Genomic DNA, 26,488 nt, shown 5'->3' with positions numbered 1-26,488 from the left:
GAACGCAGTTGCAGTTGGTTGATTCTGGTTTTCACCTGCTGTTGATTCTGTTCAGGCCCTGTTCAGGAGCATCTGCACTATAGGCTTTTCCTAGGGTTAGGGGTTAGGGGTTAGGGTTCAGGGTTAGGGTAACCCTGACCCTGATTCCTTTGGGGGGGGTGTGTGATTGTGATTGTGTGTGATCGTGTGTGCGTGCGTGCATGCGTGCATCTATGCATGTGTTTGTGTGATTGACAGGAGAATGAGTGAAAGTGTGTGTGAAATAAAGGATCAGCATCTTGTCAGGCTGTGGCCTCTGCTGATCCTGCACGATATCAGCTGTCTCTAATCTGCTCTTTTTCTATGACGGACAGGCCGGGGCTTTGAGGCGATGGTCTTAGACAGTGTTATAGTACAGTGTCTCCAGAAGGCTTCACAACCTGCTCCCAGTTTAAAACTCCAGTTGATTTAAAAAGGTCTCCTCTTTCACTTGTTTAAAACTCCTTTGGTCGCTCAACTTTTTGTTCTACTTTACTTTTCATTGTAAACATAAAAACATTGAAATTTGTTCATATAAGATATTGCTTCCCGGTCTCTCTCCACCCAATTTAAACCCCCCCTTCACCTTTACTTTCATCCATGCACATGTCAAACTGTACAACCCTTCCATACACACCTTCACTTCTACCCTCCTCCCTTTCCCTCTGTCCCTTCATCATCTCAATTCTATTGGCAGGACATTATTATCGAGGGAAAGTATTTTTATACAACCCTTAGTTACCCAATAACAACAGTGAAACAAAATAAAATAATGGAAATAAGAAAGAAAAAACAAACAAGCAAAACAAGCATATATGCAACATACACACCAAATGTACCATTAACACCATAGCAGAGATGTTAGCAGCCACAAGAGGCCCACACATCATCAGAAAGCTACTTACAAGATAGGTTGATGAACCATGACAATTTTCAGGATGTGCCCAGCTCCCTGCCTCCCCTGACACCTTTAACAAAGGTGACCATTTGTCTGTGAACTATGCATTTTGCAGTCTCAGTATAAAGGATATTTTTTCGATTGTGGAGATTCCTTTAACCACTGACCGCCATGAGTCATTTATTGGAGTATCTCTTTTAAAGCCAGCTCAGTGTTATTGCCTTCATGGCTGCTGCTAGAAGAATAAGTCTTAAATATCTATTTCCTGCTTGTCTCTGCTTCTGGAATGGACCCAATGGTAGACAGTAATGGATCCCTGGGTAGTTAAAACGTAAATAATTTATCCAGTTGATCAAACTTCCACAAGTTATCCAATATAGGGCACATCCAAATTATATGTGTATGATTCGCAGTTTTCTCTTCACATTTTCTCTAACATGCTATTGTTTGAGTATATGGTCTATTTTGGCAAGGATGTGAGGGGTCCTGGCACTTGGCTTTTTGGTGACAATTATTTTTCATAATTATATTACCTTCATACATGACTACCAGAACATTATTTATACACAATTCTTCCAGGATTTTTCCTTCACCTCTGAGATGATGCATGGATTACCCCGGGTGAAACTTTTTCAGGAGCAACTACTTGTGCCAGCATGTTGACAAATCCTGAGGCAGCCTGTGGGAAAGCAAACCTAGTAGGTGCTGTTTTGCTGAAGTATTACGCTGGTCTTTCTGTTGAGTTATCACCTCTTTTGTTTTCAATATTTTGGCAAGGAGCTGTGTGGCTACAAGTAGGCTTATGACTGGATGCTCTTAAGCAGAGGTGGGTGCATCATGCATACACACACATTGGAAGGGTACACATAGAAAGAAGAAAGAAGAAACCTACATAGATCATGTCTTTGAGGTTTACATTGATTTTATGTACAGAAATGTCTTTAAATCTGTGCTTTTGAACTAGTACAGCTGCATCACGTACTATTGACTTTCCAGTACATTCATTAATCAGTTAATCTTTACAGCACTGCTGGTTCTAAACCTGTGTTGTAATGTATTGTGGACAAAGACTTTTCAGCACTTCATTGAAAGGCATCAGCTGGCAGCTTTCCTATCTGGGATATTTTGGCTTCATTTCTGGGTAGTGGGAGGAAGTAGACACATGTTGTTTATCTTTATAGTCAATGTTTTCAAGCTTCATGGCAGCCCTGCTACACACATCCTTCATCAAACGTCTCTTTTAGTTAGCTGTGGGACGAAATGAATAAAACAAAACCAGTGGGTGATTGTTTTGTGTGTTTCATGACTGTGCATTAGGATGATGTGTAGGCATATATACCAACAGTCCAAGCAGTGGTTTCACAGAGACCAAATTAAAATATATCTGTTGCCATTTTAAAGAGGTTGTTGTGATCGGAGCAGGAACTGGACCCAAATGCATTACTTGGACAACGACTCTCAGTATATGGGTGATTGTTTCAGTAAGTCTCTGGCATGGTGCATGTGTTTGGCATGGTGCGCCGCATCGTGTGGCGGAGCTCGGCTGCGTTGCTGTTGATGAATCCCGGTGGGCTCCCACTGAGTGATTGGCTGGTGACAGGGCGTATGTGCCGATGGACAAACTGACATACAATGATCGGACAGGAGACAGGCAGGCAGGATTCAGGCCGGGAAGACAGGCAGGCAAACTAATTAGCTGGCTGATTATCTGAGGCAGGCAGAGACACGGGTACAAGCAAGCTGGCAAAGCCCAGAGATATCAACAGAACTTCCAGTTTTTCCAGGGATTCACATGAGCCAGCTTGGATATTGTTCTGTGGAATAATTCATATAGTCAGGGATTGTTACTTTAAATCAGTATCTGACACAGGTTCTGTCTTACCTCCTGCTGTCTATTGCCTGTTAACTGTTACAACAGTTACTCCTACATCATATCCACTTAGAGTTTTTCAGGTTTTCACATTAATATTGATGAAACTGATCTTTGATCATTTTTTGGAAGGGAGTGACACTTGCAATAATTATTTGTAACAATTAGAGCAATTAAAAATATATGGCAATGTAATTTTATCAAGTGAGCTACAGTATCACATTCAGCTCAATTTCTACTAGACCCTTTTAAATACAAAAAAAAACTATTTGCGTTATTTTACCAAAGGATCACTCTGAGAGTTTGTGTCTGTAAAATAAAACAAATGTGGTTCCATTAGAAGTAGTTTAGGTTTTTAACAAAAAACACCTACCTTAATCAAAAAAGCCAGGCATCACACAAGAATATGTGGTATAGTGATGCAAATGCAGAAGAACAGTGGCTGATTTACATCTGTGGTCTCAGGCTAAATCCACACTAATAGGTAAGTAGTTTTAAAAGGTATCACTTCTGCTCATTGATGCCTGGCATCCACAGGACTCTTTTTCAAGTTTTCAATCCCTAAAAAGGAGAACTGTGGGAATGCTGCTGTGCCTGTTTAAATGATAATATGAGAGGGCTGTCCCCTCACACAGGTTGACATGTCTGTCAAGGACAGATGTGGTGTCATTGGAGCTTCCATAGTGAAACACCCAACGACGTTAGAAAAAGACATTTGGAAATTATTTCACCTGTATTCTCTTAATGTTTCGGTCTCATCAGTCATGACCCGACTACCTATAATGAATACAACGTCTGTAACAGCTCCATCTTGTCTTTGGTGCAACAAAAGAAAACAAAATCCCTTACTTTTCAACATTCATATTCTGCTACAAATATAAAATATAGAACTATAAAATATTTATGATATGTTTAGAGGGAGATTGTTTTAGTTTTAACATAGGGCATTTTAAAACTAAAGCGTATCAGTGTTGATGTAGCTTAGGTACCACCCTTCTCTGACGGGAATGTCAATGAGGCTTATTATTGAACTCCCTTAGTCCTTTGTCAGAACAGCGCAGAGAAATTAATTGGATTTTATGAAACAAATTTAGTGTAATAAAGCAGGACAAATTGTACGGCTGAAAACTGGAAATGATTTAAGATTATTATGTAAGAAAATGCCGACAAGTTGTGCAGCTGAAAGGAAGATCGGTGTTACATAAAGAAATAAAATCCCTATGGAGGGTGTGTTGGGTTACGAATTGACAGAACCGCTGCAGTTCTGATGAATTCAGTGGCTTTAACTGATCAGCAGAGCTACCTGAAGCTGATGAGCTTGGACAGTATTTGGCTTCTGAATTCCTCCCCTACAGGGGAAGGTCTCATCAGGTACACCATGTTGCTTGGTATCCTGTCGATTCAGCAGTGCCAAGTCAGTGTGTGCTGTGTTCAGAATGCTACTTTGTTTCATCTTCATTCCAACACCTCCACCCCCAGATTTCCTCCTCCACCTTTCTTATCCACTCATCGTCTGTATCCCCATTTTCCTTTTCTTACTCCCCCAGCTCAACTTCACACTCTCTGAGGAATAAATAAATAAATAAAGGAATGTAGTTGGTGGGGATTGGTTTGGTTCTCTGTTCACTAATGCTGCTGAATCGATGGACAGTTACCACGGTAACAGGAAGGCTGGCACCAAAAATATATTCTTTACAACATCTTTTATACCTCCCCCTACATTCAGTCTGCTGACTGGTGCATCTTCCCACATACACCACTGTGAAGTCACTTCCCGAAGCAGGATGCAAGCGGGCTGGAAACCTTGTAACTCCAAATAACAAATTATTGTGAAAAACTACATTACAAATAAAGGTGTAAAAACTGCAGCTTGCACATAATATAAGTGGCAACACGGCATAGGAGAGCTTCAATGTGATATTATTTGAGTGAATTATTCCTTTTTTCAACTTAAAACATACACTTAGTATAATTTGTCCAATTTGTTGCCATGAGCTAGGTCATGTGACCTCAGGTGTGAGCCAACTACAAAGCTAATGTAGCAGCAAGACAACCTGAGCCCGGTGCTGCAGCTGTGACATGGCATTGTAATAATTTGACATGTAGAACTACAGCACTGCTCCGTCAGGCTGCCATACTGTGGCTTCAACCACAGATTGTATCAAGCTGTACCTGCCTGTGTTGATAACTATTGAATAGATAATCTTGATGCAAGTCCAGCTGGTCATTACTACATTTGTAATGAATAATCATTGATCACTGCTACATTATTAATGAGTAATCAGTAGGACACATTAGAAGCAGTTATCATTTGGCCATGACTACATTATCATGAGTGCACTGTAGTCGTTATTGGGTTATGACAGTGCTCTGTATTAAATACTACATTACACAAGTATTTAGAATTCACTGCGACATTATTCATCCCACTTGAAAACCTGCAACAGTAGGTGTCTTCAGGACCACATTTCAACAAGACAGACTGACACAAACACACACACACACACACACACACACACACACACACACACACACACACACACACACACACACACCAGAGGTGCAAACAATAACAGCCCCACTGTCACAGTGGGTAAGTACCTCTCTCTTCTCCTCTTTCACACACTGGTATTTTTCAGAGTTTTGACATTTCCTTGGTCTCAGAAGAAACACTCCTTCTCTGTTGAAGTCAGAATAAGTGAAATAGTGAGCTGTTACTCTTTTGCTAGTGCTTTTCTTCAGAGCACTGTGGTAGTGACAGTGTGGAGTACTGCTTGCTTGTTATGTAACACTGTGTGTTTGTGTGAGGGAGTGAGGGTGAGAGAGAGGAAGTTTGCATACATTAAGAGGAAAAAATATTTCATCCAAGATGGTGTGTATACAAATATTTTCTGCACCCTCATGTGTATTTTGAGCACAAACACACACACACACATTATGTACAGTACACATTACTCATACACGTGCCAAACATCATTGACGTCACATTCTCATATCATACACACACACACACATTTGTTCTACTTTTCTCAGATCTTCCTTTAATCCTGGTGATTCCTGCACAAGCCGATCACATTCAGCCACATTCACTTTCCTCCGCCTGCTTCCTTCTTCTCCATGTGAGACGCACATTTGCACTCCCCCTCTTGACAGTTTAGTCCCACCTGCTTGCCAGAGAGCTTTGCATCAAGTGAAGGGTCTTTTGTATTGGTGTTTTAAATGTCTCCACAAAAAAAGTGGTCATGCCGCTTCAGTGTGGTACAATGAGAGTAATAGTTCTCTCACTCTGGGATGCTGCCACCTCCGTCTCATCTTGTATCATTGCTTCTGTCGTTGCTTTTTGCTTCTCATCCTTGAAGAAAATTTAGCAATTATCCTCACGGCTTCATGTTGTTACAACACTGCCATGGTTTTTGCATGCTACTGTGCTCTGAAATCAGACATGCAGGTAAGGATTTCCAACAACATGTGTGAGCGTGTGTCAAGGGGGGAGTGAGATGGGGAGGATGTGCATGTAATACCATGTGTAGCCCTGCGTGTGAGTGGAGGCAAACTTGTGGGGCTATATTTCAACTAGATGGTGCTTTCTGCATTTATTTATTTTATTTGCATTGGCTATTATGTTTGATCTTAAATTAAAAGGCTGTGTGAGTACAATTGATTAACAACAGAGCTTGTACAATAAATATTTTTACTCCCTTCTCCAGATTGTAATGCTTATTAAGTGTTGATTCATTAACAGTATTGATTTGATTATCCTGTTTTCATTCACTTTCATTCACCTTACAACATTCAAACATCGTACCCATCAGCACAAAGCTGAGCCCTGCAGTCACCTCCACCTTTAACCTTGGCTGGTTAACAGCAGGAGTTAATGCAGCCTGCTAAATCGGCTCAGTCTGAGCTTTGATCTCTCACTACTGCAAAGCTCAATGGAAATAGCGTCCATGACAACAGCTATTGCAATGGATGGAATGTACAGTTGCCGTCATGAAATAGACTCTTGTGTCAGAGACAGAAACGCATGAAACAAGGTTACATATTTGCACAAAATGTGATGTGTACTTGCAATTTTACTGTCTTTTCTATCGGCACTGGCATGAGTCATACCACTGCTTATCCAGCCCTTGAGATACTATCACATTTAAGTTGTTTTTTTATCTTCTGGCAAAGCACACTGATTAATTAGGAAGTTTAATAAGCAGACGCTGTGCCTTAAACGCTATTATATTAGCAGATTTTGGGGAGATTCTGAATCTGCACATCATAGTGAGAAAGATGTGAACCATGAGTGTTACTTTGCATAGCATATGGTATGAAAACAGTGTTAAAACATTACGAAAAAAGTCTGTTTGATTAATTATTCTTCTAATTCTAAGCAGCTCAAGTAAAAAGCTCCTGAAAATAGACACTATACTCAAGCTTCCATGACAACACAATAACTTACTGTTATAATGGTGAGAATTTTGAAGTAGTCTGCATACAGAATACAGTATGCATACATACAGAGCTTACCAATCTCCATGAGGTAAGTGTGATTACCAAGAGTGTAAGAATCACTACTTAATCTCTTCTAAAGGACTCATGTAAAACGTTAACCCAGAACTAAAACACAAATTTTCCACTGATGACTCCTGAGAGAAATGTGACAGAAATGTGATTTTTTTTTTTCATAGCTATGTTCAACTGCACCTGGGATAAGGGATCTCTTTTACACCTGGGACATGAGGCTGTGGCCTGAGCTCTCCTTCATACTGGAGTGTGGGAAAAAATAGCAACAACAACAACACCTGTAGGCACCTGGGGGCTGTACTGCGAAGCAGTGTTTGCGGTTATCGTGGTAACTTCAGGTTTAATTCAGAGTTTTCAGTTCTGCAAAGCACTTTTACTTTTTATTTGGGTAAATCACCATGGTAACTTATGCTGACGACTAACCTGAGTTAGCTAAGTTTGAGATAAGAGATCATCCCGTATTATAGCACCGCCCACTGGCCGATCAATTCCTTTGAAACATGACATCACTGTTCTTAGAAGATCTTGTGGGGCTCAGTGGGCAGATTGTTAAAGGGTCTCTGAGGAGGGCAAGGGCCTTCAGAGACTCCGATGAGTGTTATAATGAAAGATGGGGATTCTCATTGGAGGGAATGATATACCTTTGTCGCACTGCGTTTCTTTACTTGTACCTGTTCACTATGGGTGATGCAGAGAAGCTCAACAAAAACACTGTACGCAGTCCACTTTACATCTATTCTGTACATAACAGCAATGTCTTTTCTTTAGTTTACATTTTTATTTAGCTCTTTGGTATTTTACTTCACTAAAAGTGTTGTATTGTAAAGATTTGAAAATCTGCCTACTTACTGCTTAAGAGTATATTCTTTTTATGAACTCTCATGAAATAGTATCCCTAAAACTGTCATAAACACAACAAGATGATATGTTAATTACCCAATGATGTAAAGGAAACACAAACAACATTATATTCAGATCTACTCTGGCTGTAATGAAAGGACAGTTTTACATTGACTTATATGCATTCACACAATCTGGGATTTTAGCAGCTGTCCTTCCTGCATCTGGCAGCTGCAACTGTGTTTCTTTTAGCCTGGATAATGTGTTTGTACTCCTTGTATATTTGTAATATAATCGTTTGCTCCTGATGGTGAAATATGTGGCTCTGCTGTCAGTACACTTCCATGTATATCGTATAATCATCAGCAGTAAACTCCGCCCCTTTTATGTACAGATGCTTAGAATAGGAAAACCTGGGTTTTCTTACTGAGTTGATAACGAACACCGTGTCACCACTTAACCTGGTTGCGTTTGTTAGGTTAATTTCAGCCAGAAAACGGAAAGATATCCTGGGTGTGTTGAACTCGCTTCGAGGTACAGGCCCCTGGTGTGATGTTTGAGCATTGTTATACATGTTTATAAATTCTTGGAAGGTGCATATGCATCAGGATTATAAATTCTGTCTTTGTGATTGAACTGAAGTGGAATAAGATAAATGATCCTGTCGAGAGGAAGTATTGACATTTAAGTGTGGTTTCAACAGAGCCACAGGTGACATACTGTAGAGTAGATGTGAATGAGATGGATCAGTTTTATCTGGCTGGGCTTGCAGTTTGGTTGCCGTGTGCAGACTCACAATCATTACATTCCTGGCAGCCTAGCAGCAAGACCTGACAAATGCAAGTATCAGTGCAGACCTTGAAGCTAATTTGGTTTAATGCTGCAATGGATGGTGATGAATCATCACATTTAACAAGTTCTCCCTCCGTTCCCTTTGTTTTCGGCCTCCCTCCACAGCAGAGGAGCTAGAATCAGCAATGTTCCCATTCTACTCCCTCCATTCCTCTTCACTTTCTAAACTGCCCATCCATGAGTTGTGTGATCAATAAGTGAGTGATCCATTGGCCCTGTTTCACAGTCATTTCTGCTCAAACCCACATTAATCAGTAATGTTGATCAGGATAGAGATATTCCTGCTGGACGTGTTTCCATACAGTGATTCTTCTTTCCTCACTGTGACTTTGGTACCTGACTTGCAGGTAAAAGGTCCCGTCAGTCACTTTGCACATCCTAAGTTAACAGGGAATTATTAACTTTATTTATTTATTTCGAGGCACTGACATCTGATACAAAAGCTGTAACATGTGTACTTAAAAACATTTCAAAAGAAGCACTGTGAGCATCGCCTCATCCTCCTCTGAAGGTTCTGAAAGCAAATTCAGATTCAACCTGACTGATTAAGAATGAGATTGGACATTTATTTCACCCATATATTACACCCATTACCTTCTTATTTTTGCCATAACAGTTGAATACATTTTTCAGTCCCAATCTTTATGTTCCGTCAGTTATTTTTGTGCTGGAGTACATTAAATGTCTTTAATTCTACTCACCTTGACTGTTTTGGGAGAACGAGCTGTGTCTGGAGCAGATAGATGACTGTATAAAAACAGCTGAGATAAGGCTTATTTGGAACAGGAATAAAACTTAAAAACTAGTTAGGAGGATGACAGATTATATGGAAGAATCATAATAGGTGACCTGTAAAGCAGATTGAAGTTTGGCCACTTAAAAAAAAAACTTATTGGTATATGAAGTGTTAGGGATAGTTCACTGAAAAATGAAAATTCACTCATCATACTCACCACTATGCCGATTGAGGGGTGGGTAAAGTGTTTGAGTCCGCAAAACACTTCTGGAGTCTCTGAAGTAAACTTTGTTGCAGCAGAATCCAATAGAATTGAAGTAACTGGTGACCGAGACTTCCGACGTAATAAAACAACAGAAAAAACATAACATGCCTCCATACTGCTTGTGTGGTGTCATCCAAGTTTCCGCAAGCCCCGACATTTATATTCAACTCGAATCGAGCTCATTAACATCAAGTTTTAAGCCTAAATATCGTGAATCCTACAAGGTGCATTCACGGTAGAGCATTCACCGTGTCACAGTTTAATACAACAGTGTTTCAATATACAATATCTACAGGGCACTCACGGTACTGTCGAGCGTCAAGTTGGTCAGTCAGTCGGGCATACGGCGTCAGCCTTTAACTCCGCCAACGCCGGTATAGCTCCAGGAAAACTCCCCTGCAATAAACAATCTACCAGGTGATTTCCTCCGACAACAAGCGGATTTAGCAGAGTGCTTCTGCAATAGTAAAACAGACAGTCCTCTCCAACTCTCCTCTCCAACCCCTTCACTCATTGCTCTGCAGCCTTCTAGTCACATCGTATAGTGGTTCAGAATCTGCTTGGCTGTGGTCTGGGGTTGTGATTGGATTATTGACTGATTGTGGGTGTGACTGTGGAAAACATGAATGAATGAACTCTCTGATAGGTGGGCGGTGACATGATCCAACACTGGTCGCTACAGTAAACAAACAGGCAATATTGAGGTCCGCAAAATGATCATGATCATATCCATTTATCGTACGATAAGTTGATAACGTTATTATCATGACAGGCCAAGTGTTATGTTCTGTGTACGTACTGTTTTCACATCAGGACCAAATATCAGTTTACAAGGTGTGTGTGTTCACAGTATACTGCATTCCCACCTAAGTAGTACACTTGTGAAGTACAACAGTGCGTCTTTGCCACACAGTGCTGCTCAGTTGTGCAGTTTGTGATCAGGCTCTTACCTTTCTCAAAAGTTAAAATGTGTCCAGAGCTGCTTCCCTTTGTGCTTCCTGTGTTGTCCAACAGAGCAGCTATTTACCGGATAATGTCTTTGGCAACAAGCAAAATTACACTGAACCACACTGTGTGGTTTTTCTGCATGGGCATTTTGGGATGAAGCTGGGGAGACTAGATATACTTAGTGGTTTCAGTTGGAGAGGCCTGGATGCAGGTGATGTACTGTGCTATTCCTTTCACACTGAAACAATACACCAACATTTTCTCCTCCATTGTGGTGTTGTGGTTAACAACTGTAATGGCTTCAGACACTCATCTGAGAGAGTCTCAAGACCCACTTCATAATATTGTGTCACAACAATGGACTTGGATGCATTTTCCGCAGCCAGAGATCTTTCTTTGTAACAGCAGTGCTGTGTGTGCACCTGCTATTGGTCAGTTTTTATTTATTGATTTTGATCTTCAGATACTTCTGAGTAGAATTGATCAATTAAAAACAATAAAAAATGGACAAAGATAAGTATAGTCATGGCTTTGCCGGGGATGAAACAGAGATTTTGACACATCACTGTTAGAAATGTTTCACTACACTCAGAGAAGATGACAGAAAGAAACTTTTGTAGGCAAATTTCATGTACAGGCACAGCAGATGGATTTATATAAGTGCTGGCAGAGTTTAGCATTCTCCTACTGAAAACAATGAACATACACTTTACTGTCAACTACCCACTCAAACACTGTGAATGCGGCATTAGGATATGTATTTTTTTGCCAGAGTAATACCATTAAACAGACAATGCAGCAGCTGTACTGGCACAACTTTGTACAAGATTTATATCTTACTCACTCGTCACTATGTGATACAACATAACAATTCACACTTATACTCAGTAGTCAAATTGTGCGTTTGTGCGTGTGTGCGAGTGTGTGTAACCTCGAGAAGTTTCCGTGTTACAGCAGCGTCTGTCCAGCCTGTGGTTCCCTCTTGGCCGTTGTCCCTTCAGAGGGGTGGGGTGTGGGAGGGAACTTGTTTGCCGCAGTTGCCGATGCTGCGATGGGGAAGCAATTCATTGCTGTCCCACTACACTGACAACACTTGCATGCACGCACACACACACGGCACGATGAGCAGTTAGCCTGAGTGCTGCCCAGCGAACAGAGTGTAGTTTGGAGAGAGCACTTCCCAGCTAGGGAGATAGCAGGTTGAATCTTTCTCTCTACACACACACACACACACACACACACACACACACACACACACACACACGCACACGCACACGCGCACACACACACAGATTGTCACACGCACACAGCTTCATAGACAGGCATGCAGGAGGAGAAGGAAAAGAGTGTGGAGGTAAGGAAAGACTCTAAGGCCGTTCTTAGTTTAGCCTTTACAAGTGATACATGAGTGAGAGGGAGAAACTCTAGATATATATCGATGCATATGTATGTATGTGTGTGTGTCTGTGTGTGTCTACGTTCGCTGCTAGCTCAGCCTGCAGTCTGGGCTGGTAAGGAGGTGGAACTAGCAGAAAACTGCAGCACAGTCTGTCAGTGATTTCTTGCCACTGTGAGGTTGAACTATACATTTTTTAGACCTCAACCAGGGAATCATTCATGCATGTAAATGTCAGTTGTGATGCACTTTAGATCTTTTTGTGTACTAAACACTGCTTAATGTGCGATAGAGCAGCAGATTGTTATATTGTTATCTACTGAACACACACACAACACCTGATGTTATAAGAAAGGATGCTGTGCTAAAACCAAAATGAGTTGCTTAGTCAACAGGCTGAAACGACATCACTCGCAATTAGATAATATGTTACTCATCATTGATGATGTACGGCTTCTGAATGTGGTGGTTACACATTTTACCTTCATTTTTACAGTACGTGTATATGTGTGTTTAGGTGTCACATACAGTAGAGTCTTGTAATTTATAAAAGTAATTTCTCACAGTTTTTGACATTTTGGTTGAATGGAAAAATAATTGGAAGTTAATCAATAATAAAAATAATGGTTAGACAGAGCTATAGTTGGATGTAGCGTGTGCACTGTATATGTTTAGGTGCTGAACTTGATGATCATGTAATGGCTCAAGTTACAATAGTTATGATATGTAAAACTTTTGAAATGGGGATTTTCCATTTCATATACTGGAACTACAACACATAACTTTTGGTAGTGTTTGCATTTACATGTCCAGAGACTGCATATGGAAAGTAGCTGTATCTAACTCTGTTATAAAGCAGAACAGCTCTATGTGCCGATATCAATACTATCAAAGTATCTAAATGTTCGTTCCACAGAGAAATGCACCCAGCAGGTATTACAACAAGCTGTCAGGACTTATAACTTTGTGACGTCATAATGAAACCGTCACAGCCCCCAGCCATGCCCCCAGCACAGTTCACTGCACCCACCTTACACATTTGTGTGTGTTTAAGTGTACACCTGAAATCTGCTGAATTTTTAGTCCATCACTATTAGATCCTCCTGTTAGTGTCTTGTGCGACCTTTCCATTTTCTACAACTTTGATTATTTTTACCATTATTCTACCAATGATTATTTATCGTTTTTTTCTTGCTGATTTAAGTTTGCTCTCTCATGTATAATGTTGATTTATGAGTTGTGTGGATTGACTGCAAACTTAAAGTTACTCACAGCTGAGGGATGAAATCCACCTCCTGGAGTCAGAACTCTGAAAACAGGATCAGCGTCCCGGCGGCTTTGTCTACGTACTTGCTGCTCAGTTAAATTGTATTTTGGCCATATTTCTTTCTTCCTGCCGTGCTTCCTCCCACTAAACACAGCTGCCAGGCTTTAATCGGCAGCTCCAGTCAATCCCGGTTAAAACTCCACACTGTCCGGCAGGAATTGAAAGCCATACTCGCCAAACTCCAATCTTGCTCTTGCGGCTGTGTGGTCCCCCACCTGCCTGATATCCCTGATAGTCATTCTGCGGCAATGCATGCTCCCCTGACTGGCAATGCACCGGATTGCATTGAGGTTCTAGCAGCTGTGGAGGGTTAGCCGGAGACAGGACAAGATGTCAAACAACATTGAGATAATTGTTGGTGCTTAAAACTACAAATATATCTAAAATATAAAAATCTGCATTCTCTGAAATAGGAATGATAGAAAATCTACACTTTGGTTATAACCTGTCTGTCGGGATGTGTTTCTTCACCTGTTAAGATAGAACTGATGGCCACAACTGTGAAGATTTTTTTTTTGCCCTTTAAAAAAATAACCTGGTAAAACTATTGTGAAACTATTTTGTGTTTCATCTCCAGATGGAGGATTAAAGACGCTCTGTTATATATGTAGTATTTTACACATGATGTAAATAATCATAAAACACTGAAGCAGTGTAATGAAAGGGATTTCATTTATGAATGATACTGGTGAGTCACATGCTGCTGCTGTTGTTTTCTTTGGACAGATTATATGTCACTGCATAAAATATCAGTTCCAGATACAACAGAACATTGCAGGATTTTTGCTCATCACATATCCTCTACTGAGGATGTTTGGCAACTATAGTCTCATGTTGTCACACCAAGGAGCATTAGGATGTACTGTGTGAAGTGAGGCTCCACCTGGACAGGTGCATATTTTATCATAGTCACCTTGTAGCAGTGGTTACATTGTATGTGAACAGCAGAAGAAGTTTTTGCTGTTGATGTGGCATTTTATTGTCACTCTTTTTTTGTTATTTCTTTATTTGGGTCATTAGGAATGCTGTCTCGTCTTTTTCTGTATAATCACTCTTTTTGTCAAAACATTATCAATAATTTGCCCTATTAGTTATATAACTAAATAATGGCTTGAGACATGTTTTCATCTTGATGAATCAGAGTCAGTTTGTCTTTTTACCAGCCGGCCGCTTCTGTCTAATTTGTGCTTGGGAACAGTTTGTCTTTTTACCAGCCAGCCGCTTCTGTCTAATTTGTGCTTGGGAACAGTTTGTGATAACGAGAGGGAAAGCATGTTGACTCCACTTGTTTTTGTCCCACGGCCTCCTTTTGTGAGAGCCACTAAAGTGGCCTCTGGCCCATCCATGCTTTCTCTCTGGCTGCCTCTCTGTCTTCTCCTGCCCTCTGTCTCTGGCTTGTCCTGTCAAAGTGCTCATATTGTTTGGAGGGGAAAGCCCCTTAGTTTTCTGGACTGGATGTAGGTAAAATTACGAGGTAGAATTGTGGGAGAAACAGAAGGAAAGAGAGTTCCCATGAAGCGATAGAAAAATAAACCACAACATTTGAGTCATCTTTGTCTTTTAGCTCGTGTTTATGTCATATGTAATTATTGACTTTTTTACATTGTTGTGTTACAATGCAAACATATTGAATACGTGCTGCACAATTTCACTTGCATCTTTTCCCCAGTGCAGTGTATTATCTTTGTACTATCATGACTGTTTTCTCTTCAAATGAAAGAATTTGATAAATTTGCTCACCAGTTCTGATAACAAATGACACCAACCATTCTCTGAATGTCACCATACCTTTGGTATTTTCTTACTGTCAACAAACACCATGTACAGACCAACACCAGTGAGTGTGTATCTAGAGCATGGTATATATTTCTTCTTCTGTTAAATACACTGTTGTCCAAAACCTGCTAATGATGACACACTTTGGTACATTGTGATAAATTGATTCCCTGTAACACAACAGACACAAACAGGACATGTATCAATGTGTTGCACAGTGTGAAAGAACATGGCTGCATCAGTAGACGCATGACCACGCATGGTTCCTCTTGAATATGTTTGTAAATGGAACATTACCCCAGTGTGGAGGAAGTGATGTGTGTAAAAATCATCTGTCAGCCGGAGAGCGCCCTCAGTTCACAATTAAGTGTCCACATGCTATTTGTATCTGAATCGTGGGAGTATTCAGATGTATATTTAATATAAAAATATTTCTTTCAGGATGGAAATTATATGAAGATTAAGATCAATAGCAATATATACAATATCAGTATGTATTTGTGATGTAGACAGTGTGTACATGCTCATATAAACAATACTTAAGAAGTTCCTGTGTGTGCCTTACATTTATGTGCATTTTTATTTGTATGACATGTGCTGTCGAGTTGTTTCCCAACAGGCTCCCTGATTAATTAATCCTCACTGACCTCAGTTACCTTTTATTAAAGTGGCTGTGATTGAATTTTTAGTTAATGGCTCCTTTCCTGGGAACAGCACAATACTCTCAGTGTGACACCTCCATCTAGTGGTTCATTACAATAAGCACCGTACCAGGGGTTATATGCTGTGAATCAGGATGCAGAGCTCACACAGTGCCCGCTAAGATATTTGTATTTGGCCTGATTCAGCAGCTACCGCGGATGTGTTACACACTCCTGATGGGGTAAGGAAAGTTTTGTTGCAATAGGGTTGTCATTCAACATAGCAACATTTTAGACTTCAAAACAGTACTAACATACAAACTAAAATTCTCATTAATACCACTTTCAATACCATGATAAGAAGATAAAATGTCATATTATGTTGAGCACTGTTATATTTGAATTCATCTTTATTTAAGTAATTAATTGATACTAGGAATAGATGAACCCTCAAAAGAGTGGCCAGACCAGTCTTTAAAAAGGAAGGGAAAATAGATAGAACAATGTTTTGTATTGATTGGTCATGGCGCACCAAAATTGGGCCCTATGTCTTTATTGACTAGTAATTGCAAACGTTTCCACCACAGTATAGCCTCAATCAGAATCAGTGCTGAATGTCAAACTAAAGCCCACTATAGAGGCTACATTATGTGATTAAGTGAAACATTTCATCTCTTATCCAAGAGGCTTCTTCACCAGGCCTTGACAGTAAAAAACATATTCGTATCTCGTGACCACAAGTAATTTTATCTTGTTCCCAAAATGTAATAACTAGTGGCCATCAAGACTTATTATCTCGTAACCACGACTTAATAACTCGTAGCCAAGACTTATTATCTCGTTAAAGCACTTTGAGTCGTCATCAAGACTAGCAAAGCACTAAATACAGACCCTCAGGGGCTCTGTACCATAACTCTCTGTTATGTGCTGTATTATATTACAATTGTAATTTTTTGAGTGGACAGTAGGTTGTTGACTATGAGAGGCCCTATGAGAAATAACACACACCCACACACTACTATACTCGCTTACATGTACCATCATACACTCTGACACAAACTACTATACTCTTTACCTGTTTGCATTATTCATTAGAGAGAGAGAGAGTACTCTTGCACACACTACTATGCTCTCTTACATGCACCATCATACTCTCTCACACACACTGCTATACTGTTTTACATGTACCATCATACTCTCTCACACACACTACTATACTGTTTTACATGTACCATCATACGCTCTCACACACACTACTATACTCTCTTACATGTACCATCATACGCTCTCACACACACTACTATACTCTCTTACATGTACCATCATACTCTCTCACACACACTACTATACTGTTTTACATGTACCATCATACTCTCTCACACACACTACTATACTGTTTTACATGTACCATCATACTCTCTCACACACACTACTATACTGTTTTACATTTACCATCATACGCTCTCACACACACTACTATACTGTTTTACATGTACCATCATACGCTCTCACACACACTACTATACTGTTTTACATGTACCATCATACGCTCTCACACACACTACTATACTCTCTTACATGTACCATCATACGCTCTCACACACACTACTATACTGTTTTACATGTACCATCATACGCTCTCACACACACTACTATACTCTCTTACATGTACCATCATACGCTCTCACACACACTACTATACTGTTTTACATGTACCATCATATGCTCTCACACACACTACTATACTGTTTTACATGTACCATCATAAGCTCTCACACACTACTATACTGTTTTACATGTACCATCATACTCTCTCACACACACTACTATACTGTTTTACATGTACCATCATACTCTCTCACACACACTACTATACTGTTTTACATGTACCATCATACTCTCTCACACACACTACTATACTGTTTTACATGTACCATCATAAGCTCTCACACACACTACTATATTGTTTTACATGTACCTTCATACTCTCTCACACACACTACTATACTGTTTTACATGTACCATCATACGCTCTCACACACACTACTATACTGTTTTACATGTACCATCATACGCTCTCACACACACTACTATACTGTTTTACATGTACCATCATAAGCTCTCACACACACTACTATACGGTTTTACATGTACCCTCATACTCTCTCACACACACTACTATACTGTTTTACATGTACCATCATACGCTCTCACACACTACTATATTGTTTTACATGTACCTTCATACTCTCTCACACACACTACTATACTGTTTTACATGTACCATCATACGCTCTCACACACACTACTATACTCTCTTACATGTACCATCATACTCTCACACACACTACTATACTCTCTTACATGTACCATCATACTCTCTCACACACACTACTATACTGTTTTACATGTACCATCATACGCTCTCACACACACTACTATACTGTTTTACATGTACCTTCATACTCTCTCACACACACTACTATACTGTTTTACATGTACCATCATACTCTCTCACACACACTACTATACTGTTTTACATGTACCTTCATACTCTCTCACACACACTACTATACTGTTTTACATGTACCATCATACTCTCTCACACACACTACTATACTGTTTTACATGTACCATCATACTCTCTCACACACACTACTATACTGTTTTACATGTACCATCATACTCTCTCACACACACTACTATACTGTTTTACATGTACCATCATAAGCTCTCACACACACTACTATATTGTTTTACATGTACCTTCATACTCTCTCACACACACTACTATACTGTTTTACATGTACCATCATACGCTCTCACACACACTACTATACTGTTTTACATGTACCATCATACGCTCTCACACACACTACTATACTGTTTTACATGTACCATCATAAGCTCTCACACACACTACTATACGGTTTTACATGTACCATCATACTCTCTCACACACACTACTATACTGTTTTACATGTACCATCATACGCTCTCACACACTACTATATTGTTTTACATGTACCATCATACGCTCTCACACACACTACTATACTGTTTTACATGTACCATCATACGCTCTCACACACACTACTATACTCTCTTACATGTACCATCATACTCTCTCACACACACTACTATACTGTTTTACATGTACCATCATACTCTCTCACACACTACTATACTGTTTTACATGTACCATCATACTCTCTCACACACACTACTATACTGTTTTACATGTACCATCATACGCTCTCACACACACTACTATACTGTTTTACATGTACCATCATAAGCTCTCACACACTACTATACTGTTTTACATGTACCATCATACGCTCTCACACACACTACTATACTCTCTTACATGTACCATCATACTCTCTCACACACACTACTATACTCTCTTACATGTACCATCATACTCTCTCACACACACTACTATACTGTTTTACACGTACCATCATACTCTCTCACACACACTACTATACTGTTTTACACGTACCATCATACTCTCTCACACACACACTACTATACTGTTTTACACGTACCATCATACTCTCTCACACACACTACTATACTGTTTTACATGTACCATCATAAGCTCTCACACACACTACTATATTGTTTTACATGTACCTTCATACTCTCTCACACACACTACTATACTGTTTTACATGTACCATCATACGCTCTCACACACACTACTATACTGTTTTACATGTACCATCATATGCTCTCACACACACTACTATACTGTTTTACATGTACCATCATAAGCTCTCACACACACTACTATACGGTTTTACATGTACCATCATACGCTCTCACACACACTACTATACTGTTTTACATGTACCATCATACGCTCTCACACACTACTATATTGTTTTACATGTACCTTCATACTCTCTCACACACACTACTATACTGTTTTACATGTACCATCATACGCTCTCACACACTACTATACTCTCTTACATGTACCATCATACTCTCTCACACACACTACTATACTCTCTTACATGTACCATCATACTCTCTCACACACACTACTATACTGTTTTACATGTACCATCATATGCTCTCACACACACTACTATACTGTTTTACATGTACCATCATAAGCTCTCACACACACTACTATACGGTTTTACATGTACCATCATACGCTCTCACACACACTACTATACTGTTTTACATGTACCATCATACGCTCTCACACACTACTATATTGTTTTACATGTACCTTCATACTCTCTCACACACACTACTATACTGTTTTACATGTACCATCATACGCTCTCACACACTACTATACTCTCTTACATGTACCATCATACTCTCTCACACACACTACTATACTCTCTTACATGTACCATCATACTCTCTCACACACACTACTATACTCTCTTACATGTACCATCATACTCTCTCACACACACACTACTATACTGTTTTACATGTACCATCATACGCTCTCACACACACTACTATACTGTTTTACATGTACCATCATATGCTCTCACACACACTACTATACGGTTTTACATGTACCATCATACGCTCTCACACACACTACTATACTGTTTTACATGTACCATCATACGCTCTCACACACTACTATATTGTTTTACATGTACCTTCATACTCTCTCACACACACTACTATACTGTTTTACATGTACCATCATACGCTCTCACACACTACTATACTCTCTTACATGTACCATCATACTCTCTCACACACACACTACTATACTCTCTTACATGTACCATCATACTCTCTCACACACACACTACTAAACTCTCTTACATGTACCATCATACTCTCTCACACACACTACTAAACTCTCTTACATGTACCATCATACTCTCTCACACACACTACTAAACTCTCTTACATGTACCATCATACTCTCTCACACACACTACTAAACTCTCTTACATGTACCATCATACTCTCTCACACACACTACTAAACTCTCTTACATGTACCATCATACTCTCTCACACACACTACTAAACTCTCTTACATGTACCATCATACTTTCTCACACACACTACTAAACTCTCTTACATGTACCATCATACTTTCTCACACACACTACTAAACTCTCTTACATGTACCATCATACGTAATAACATCTCACATTTCTGTCACAATATATATACATTTCACTATATATTGAAATGTATAATATTTCAATATATATTGCACTGAATCACAACGTTACACTAGACATTATGATGTTCTGGATATTTGCTGGCAGAAATTTTCTGAAATATAATTGCATACCCATGGACTAGGACATCAAAACTCAAAAGCTTAACTCGGCATGTTCTACATGCAAATGAGGATAAGAAATACGACTGATTATTCTGGTAATAGTCTCATTTCCACAGAAATTATCAAAAGAGGAGAAGAATGGAGAGAGAGAGAGAGAGAGAGAGAGAGAGAGAGAGAGAGAGAGAGAGAGAGAGAGAGAGGTATGTGTGTTTGTGCGCTGTTAAGGAACAGCTCATATGCAGAACCTCACTCTTATGAAGCCTCTTTCCATCTTTGTGGTCTAGTCCTACTGTAGCTTCTCTCCTCTCGTCTTTGTGCAGCGAGCTCAGAGCCACCATGGAGTCTATCCAGCCGGTCTTTTTTACAGGAATGTCTCCCATAGTGAAAAGCCCAGAGTGCACTCCAGTGTTGTGCCACTGCAAAGTTGGCTGCACCAACAACACTTTGTCGTTGATGTTTGGATGTAAGGTAGGTTGCAGATCACTTTCTGTGCAGAGCAGCTTGTAGATGTTGACAGGTACTTATTTTGTAGGGCAGTGGATATACTTCTTTTAGTGATTATTATTCAAAGTACTGTACTGAGTATTATCCTGTGGTGCAATCTATAAATTGGGTCTCTGCTGTGTTAAAGATTACACTGTGAAATGTCTCCTTCTATATACAGACAATTTTAAATTTTATGTAAAGCAGTGCTTTTTTGACTCTCTGTAATCCTTGAAGCTCTGTTAATGGGTACTGGGGTTTAATGAGGGCATATTTATAGCTGCTGTAATATTTCTGCATCCCTGTACTGTCAAGCTTCATTTATCATGCTGACAGGTCAGTTACTCCTCTGCCTTTAAGCTGTTGTACATGTCAAACTCTCCTCTATATCCACTTTTGCTGGATTTGTTCCATCACTTTTGTGTATCCATGAGTCAGGCATGAAGGATTACTTTAAAAAATTAAAAAAAGATGTAGATGAATCAGAAATTAAATATTGGATGATTTTACTTTCGTCAATAATGAATCTAACATTTTCAGTGGAGTCCATTTAGATTCTGAAACTGTCTGTAACTAAATTCTCTGGGTGAGAGTCAGCAGCTCATAAATCTCAGTTTTGCTTTTTATTTGCTGTTGTGAGCTAATTGATTCACACAACTACTGTAGTGGTTTGGTGAGGAGGTTTAAAAGTATGTAACAGTACCAAGCAAAGGAACTGGAGCAGGACTTATGTGGCATATACATGTAGTAGAAATTGTTTGATACTGTTTTCAATTTGATTTGAATTTACATTTTAAATTGACAATTATATACTTATAATTTCTCATTCTGCTGACTGTACTAGGATTTTAAACAGTCAGATTTCCCCGATCCTTTCTGTCAAAATGAGTTTTTGGAGCTGTGGGATTTCTCTTAGACGCTACTAGAAGGTGTTGATTATCCATTTGATGGCTAAACCTTCCCCTTGGAAACAATGTCTTGCTCAATGTGTCTTGGTTGCATTTTTATACCTGTATTTCAAGCTGTCCATTTTCACCAGGAATTGATGCCCATTATGAACAGGGCCTTTGGTAAGATCAGATAAGGGTTTATCTCTAGTACACAAGTTTGTAATGAAGCAATGGTACCACGCTATCGAATTCACCTGCTGTTAGTGAACACTGTCATGACTCTGAGCTCTATGTAACTAAATAACTTTTGGATTTTGTTGGAAACTTTTTGATAATGGACATTTTTCTTGGGTATTGATTTGGTTTGTGTTCAATTGTTCTCCGTTTCCAGTTTTAAGAGTCCGGAAGCCCCAACATTCATTGTCGACTCGAAACACCGTTATTTACACTGTGTTTTAAGCCTTAAAGTCCGCTAACCCTAACCCTGGACTTTGTTTACTATGTGCTGATGAATCAGAACCCGAAAAAAACAATCAACCAAGTCAAACTAATTCTCGTATTGATCAAATTAAAGCACCTCTCTTCTTAGTTACTTGATATAGTAAAATTCCTAGAAGTCACTTAATTTTCACTTTCAGCCAATTGTCTTCTATGACAACACTGTCACTTAGCAATCATGGTTCTCATAGAAAGACAAATTAATAACAGGTCCAACAATAATCCAAACGAAACAAAAATTACAATAGGCAAGTGGACTGCTAGCTTAGATATTATGATTGTAGGATAGGCTTTAAGAATACACTGGCTTAAAGACACTGATACCCAAACTCTACTCTAGGGTTAGGGTTAGTACCTAGTTTCCTACTTTTCCAGAGAGCACAGTGTAGGTTTGATATCCAGCCAGTTACTTTTCCTTACTCTTACAGATACATCATTGACAATGTTGGGCAACTGGTCAATTTACTTCTCTTGACCATGATCTTTGCTGTTTGGTTCTATGAGGTCCTCAACATCCTTTCCTTCCTCGAGCTCCTGAGCCTCTAAGCCCTTGCATCTCAATATTTAGGCTTGCTTGACTAAACTTGATTCTGCAGGATAGGAATAGTGGTAACAGATAAGTCTGGTCTACTACCTCAGTGAAGACACTTTCAGTTAGATAAAGTTTTATAACCGCAAACATAGGAAACACACAAGCCTAAACAACCAGCTTTCTTCTAGCCACTGGGGAGCTATTGCTAGGTCACAGTCAGATACTCAAATGTAGTTTAGCACTGATGCCCTCTGTCACCCCAGTGTTTAAAAATTTAGGAAGATGTTTAGAACAATGGTATGCCCTCCAGTTGGTATATTTACACTCTTACAATGACAGCCTCTCATCTTGTTCATCACACACAAAGACAGATTAAGTAATTAGTAATTATTTCAATTGGGGTTAGGGTTACTAACCCCACCGTTCAATAAAGCTAATCCAAACAACAAAATGACGTACCAATTACAAAAGGTACGTCAGGATAACATGAACATGTTATGATTAGAAGATTGGCTACAGTAATAACAGTTAGACTAAAAAATAGTATTATCCATAGAGCTTAAATTTCTGAAGGGGGTTTCTCAGCTCTGTCACAGACCCTGACACTGTAAAGCCAAAGAAAAGTATTTATGACAACAAAATATGTATGTTTGACTGCAAAAGAAAGAATAGCAGAGGGAAGGTGCTCTTTCATTTTCACATAGTTCAGCTCTCCCTCCGACTGTCTGTAGGAATCAGGACTTAATCAGGGAATGGGGGAAGAGAGCCTTACTGTAGGTATATAAAGCCACAGAAAGAGGTCAGTGCACACAACCACTAGGAGATTCCACACTAAATCTGCACAGAGGCTCTGAATCTGCCCTTGGCCATGCCACCACACATTTTCATCTCATCATGATTCTGGTGGTTAGGGCTGTATGAGAACGTCAGAGAGCGGGTTCCTCTCAGTGGAGCATGACAACACCACACGTGAGTAGTAATGATTTGCACACAGCAAAGCCCAGTCAGCCCCAAAGCTACCGCATATTATTACTCTCATGTTGAGGATTGGACTACAGGAAGGGAATTACAATGTTTAACGAAATTACTCACACTACTTTATGTGGCTGTTGAGCACCAAGAAGTATAAAATAGTCAAGCAGTGATGAATGAAATATGGCAAATAAATGTTGAATGTAAAAGTACTTTTCCTTAAAAAAACAAGCTAACTTGTGCTACTGTACTGAATATCGAATGCAAGATATCCTCCAGCAGTTTTTTCAAGTATTTATTTGAGAGTAACAGCCATTTTTGAAAGTGTTGATATTGTGATTCTTGTGAGTGAAAAGTGACATTGATGAGCACAGTGGTGTTCCAAAAAGTGGAACACCTAAAGAGGCATGAGAGAGGCATCAGAAAAAAACTGCTGTACCCTGAATAATAATAATAATAATAATAATAATAATAATAATAATAATAATAATAATAATAAGATTAAAAAAATAAAATAAATAATAAAAGTTAAAACAAGATAAAATATGACAGGACAGAGGCAAATAAAATCAGTCAATAATACAAAATCAAAAACGACCCCCAATAATAATTTAGATTTATAGTAAAATGAAACAGATAGGACATATTGAAAGAACAACCGTGAACAGGAATTGATAAAAATCGTATCTAAAAAGATGCATTTTGAGAAGTGATTTAAAGATGTCACTGAATCTGCAAGCCTCAAATCCTCAAGCAGTGAGTTCCAAAGCTGAGTGGCCCTGACTGCAAAAGCCCGGTCACCTTTAGTCTTGAGCCAGCACTGTAGCTGGGAGCTGAACCATGACTTGCTTTAAAGGCATTTTTCTGTTTGTTTTCTATGCACACTAAAAGCCCTTATTCAGCCTCTACATATAATGAACAAACAAACATTGAAGTAATCTAGTTTTTCTGCTTACTCTCTCGTTCAGCCTATAAATTTTTTACCATGCCACTATTTCAACAATGTTTTTCATTTACTGGAACTTCTTTGTGCCTCTGCTATTTTGCTTTATTGGTAGTTTTCATGACTTATTCCATCTTTAACGTTGAGTCCCTATACCACACTGTTACATCTCAGAAATGAGAACAAATATCATTTATTTTTCCTTTTGAGGCTTCATACACATCACGTAATGCTCCAGTAGTGCTCCTCACTCCTCTCACATGGTTGTGTTACCAGAGCATGGGTGGTTTTCATTCAGTGCTGTAATGCTGCTCACACAGTTTATCATCGGTCACTGGGCTTCTGTCAGGCTTGAGGTCAAATGGCCTTGGATTGGTACGAGTGCAGTAGATATGGTCTTGAGCTCAGAGCTATCATTTAATGTTTCATCTCATTATAGCAACTCCACTGTTAGGGGCTTATCGGTGTATCATGTATGGCCTTATACAATGAATTAGTGACACTAACTGCAGAAGACTATACATGCCCCTTACATTTGATATTGTACATGTCTGTGTTACTATTGTGAGCAGAATTGCCAAGGATGTAAAGTGAGACTCAAGATTGAGTGTGTGACAGCTTCAGATGAAAAAAACTGTAGAAAACCACATTTATTACACATTGAACATTTAAAGAGGTTATTTTGTTCCAGGTCAGGATTTTCTTTTTCTTGAAAATAGAACCACATCCTTCTCACCACTTCCATATAAAAATGATTTACGTTAGGATAACTATAGCAAGCAATGGAAGTAGATGATGT

At 39.3% G+C, this 26,488-nt stretch overlaps 1 protein-coding gene across 24 annotated transcripts in view; it reads left to right on the top strand.

The window, feature by feature from the left end:
• The window catches only part of dlg2 (discs, large homolog 2 (Drosophila)), a 188,388-nt gene that overhangs the window by 58,286 nt on the left and 103,614 nt on the right, over positions 1-26,488 (top strand). The window contains exons 1-2 of one of the 24 annotated variants that reach the window (XM_034605688.1): positions 12,132-12,138; positions 24,889-24,895. The exons of 22 other annotated variants lie outside the window; for them this stretch is intronic. Coding sequence is in view for 1 of the 2 variants with exons in the window: in XM_034605684.1 (XP_034461575.1) it covers positions 12,264-12,293 (30 nt within the window). In the remaining variant the exon portion in view is untranslated. Of the gene's footprint in view, positions 1-12,131; positions 12,139-12,246; positions 12,294-24,888; positions 24,896-26,488 lie in introns of those variants that run through there. One more of the 24 variants, XM_034605684.1, reaches the window with a different exon arrangement.

This window comes from Hippoglossus hippoglossus, chromosome 14, assembly GCF_009819705.1.
Source record: "Hippoglossus hippoglossus isolate fHipHip1 chromosome 14, fHipHip1.pri, whole genome shotgun sequence".
Lineage (NCBI taxonomy): Eukaryota > Metazoa > Chordata > Actinopteri > Pleuronectiformes > Pleuronectidae > Hippoglossus > Hippoglossus hippoglossus.
The sequence above is the reverse complement of the archived record's forward strand: the minus strand, read 5'-3'. Positions and strand labels throughout refer to the sequence as shown.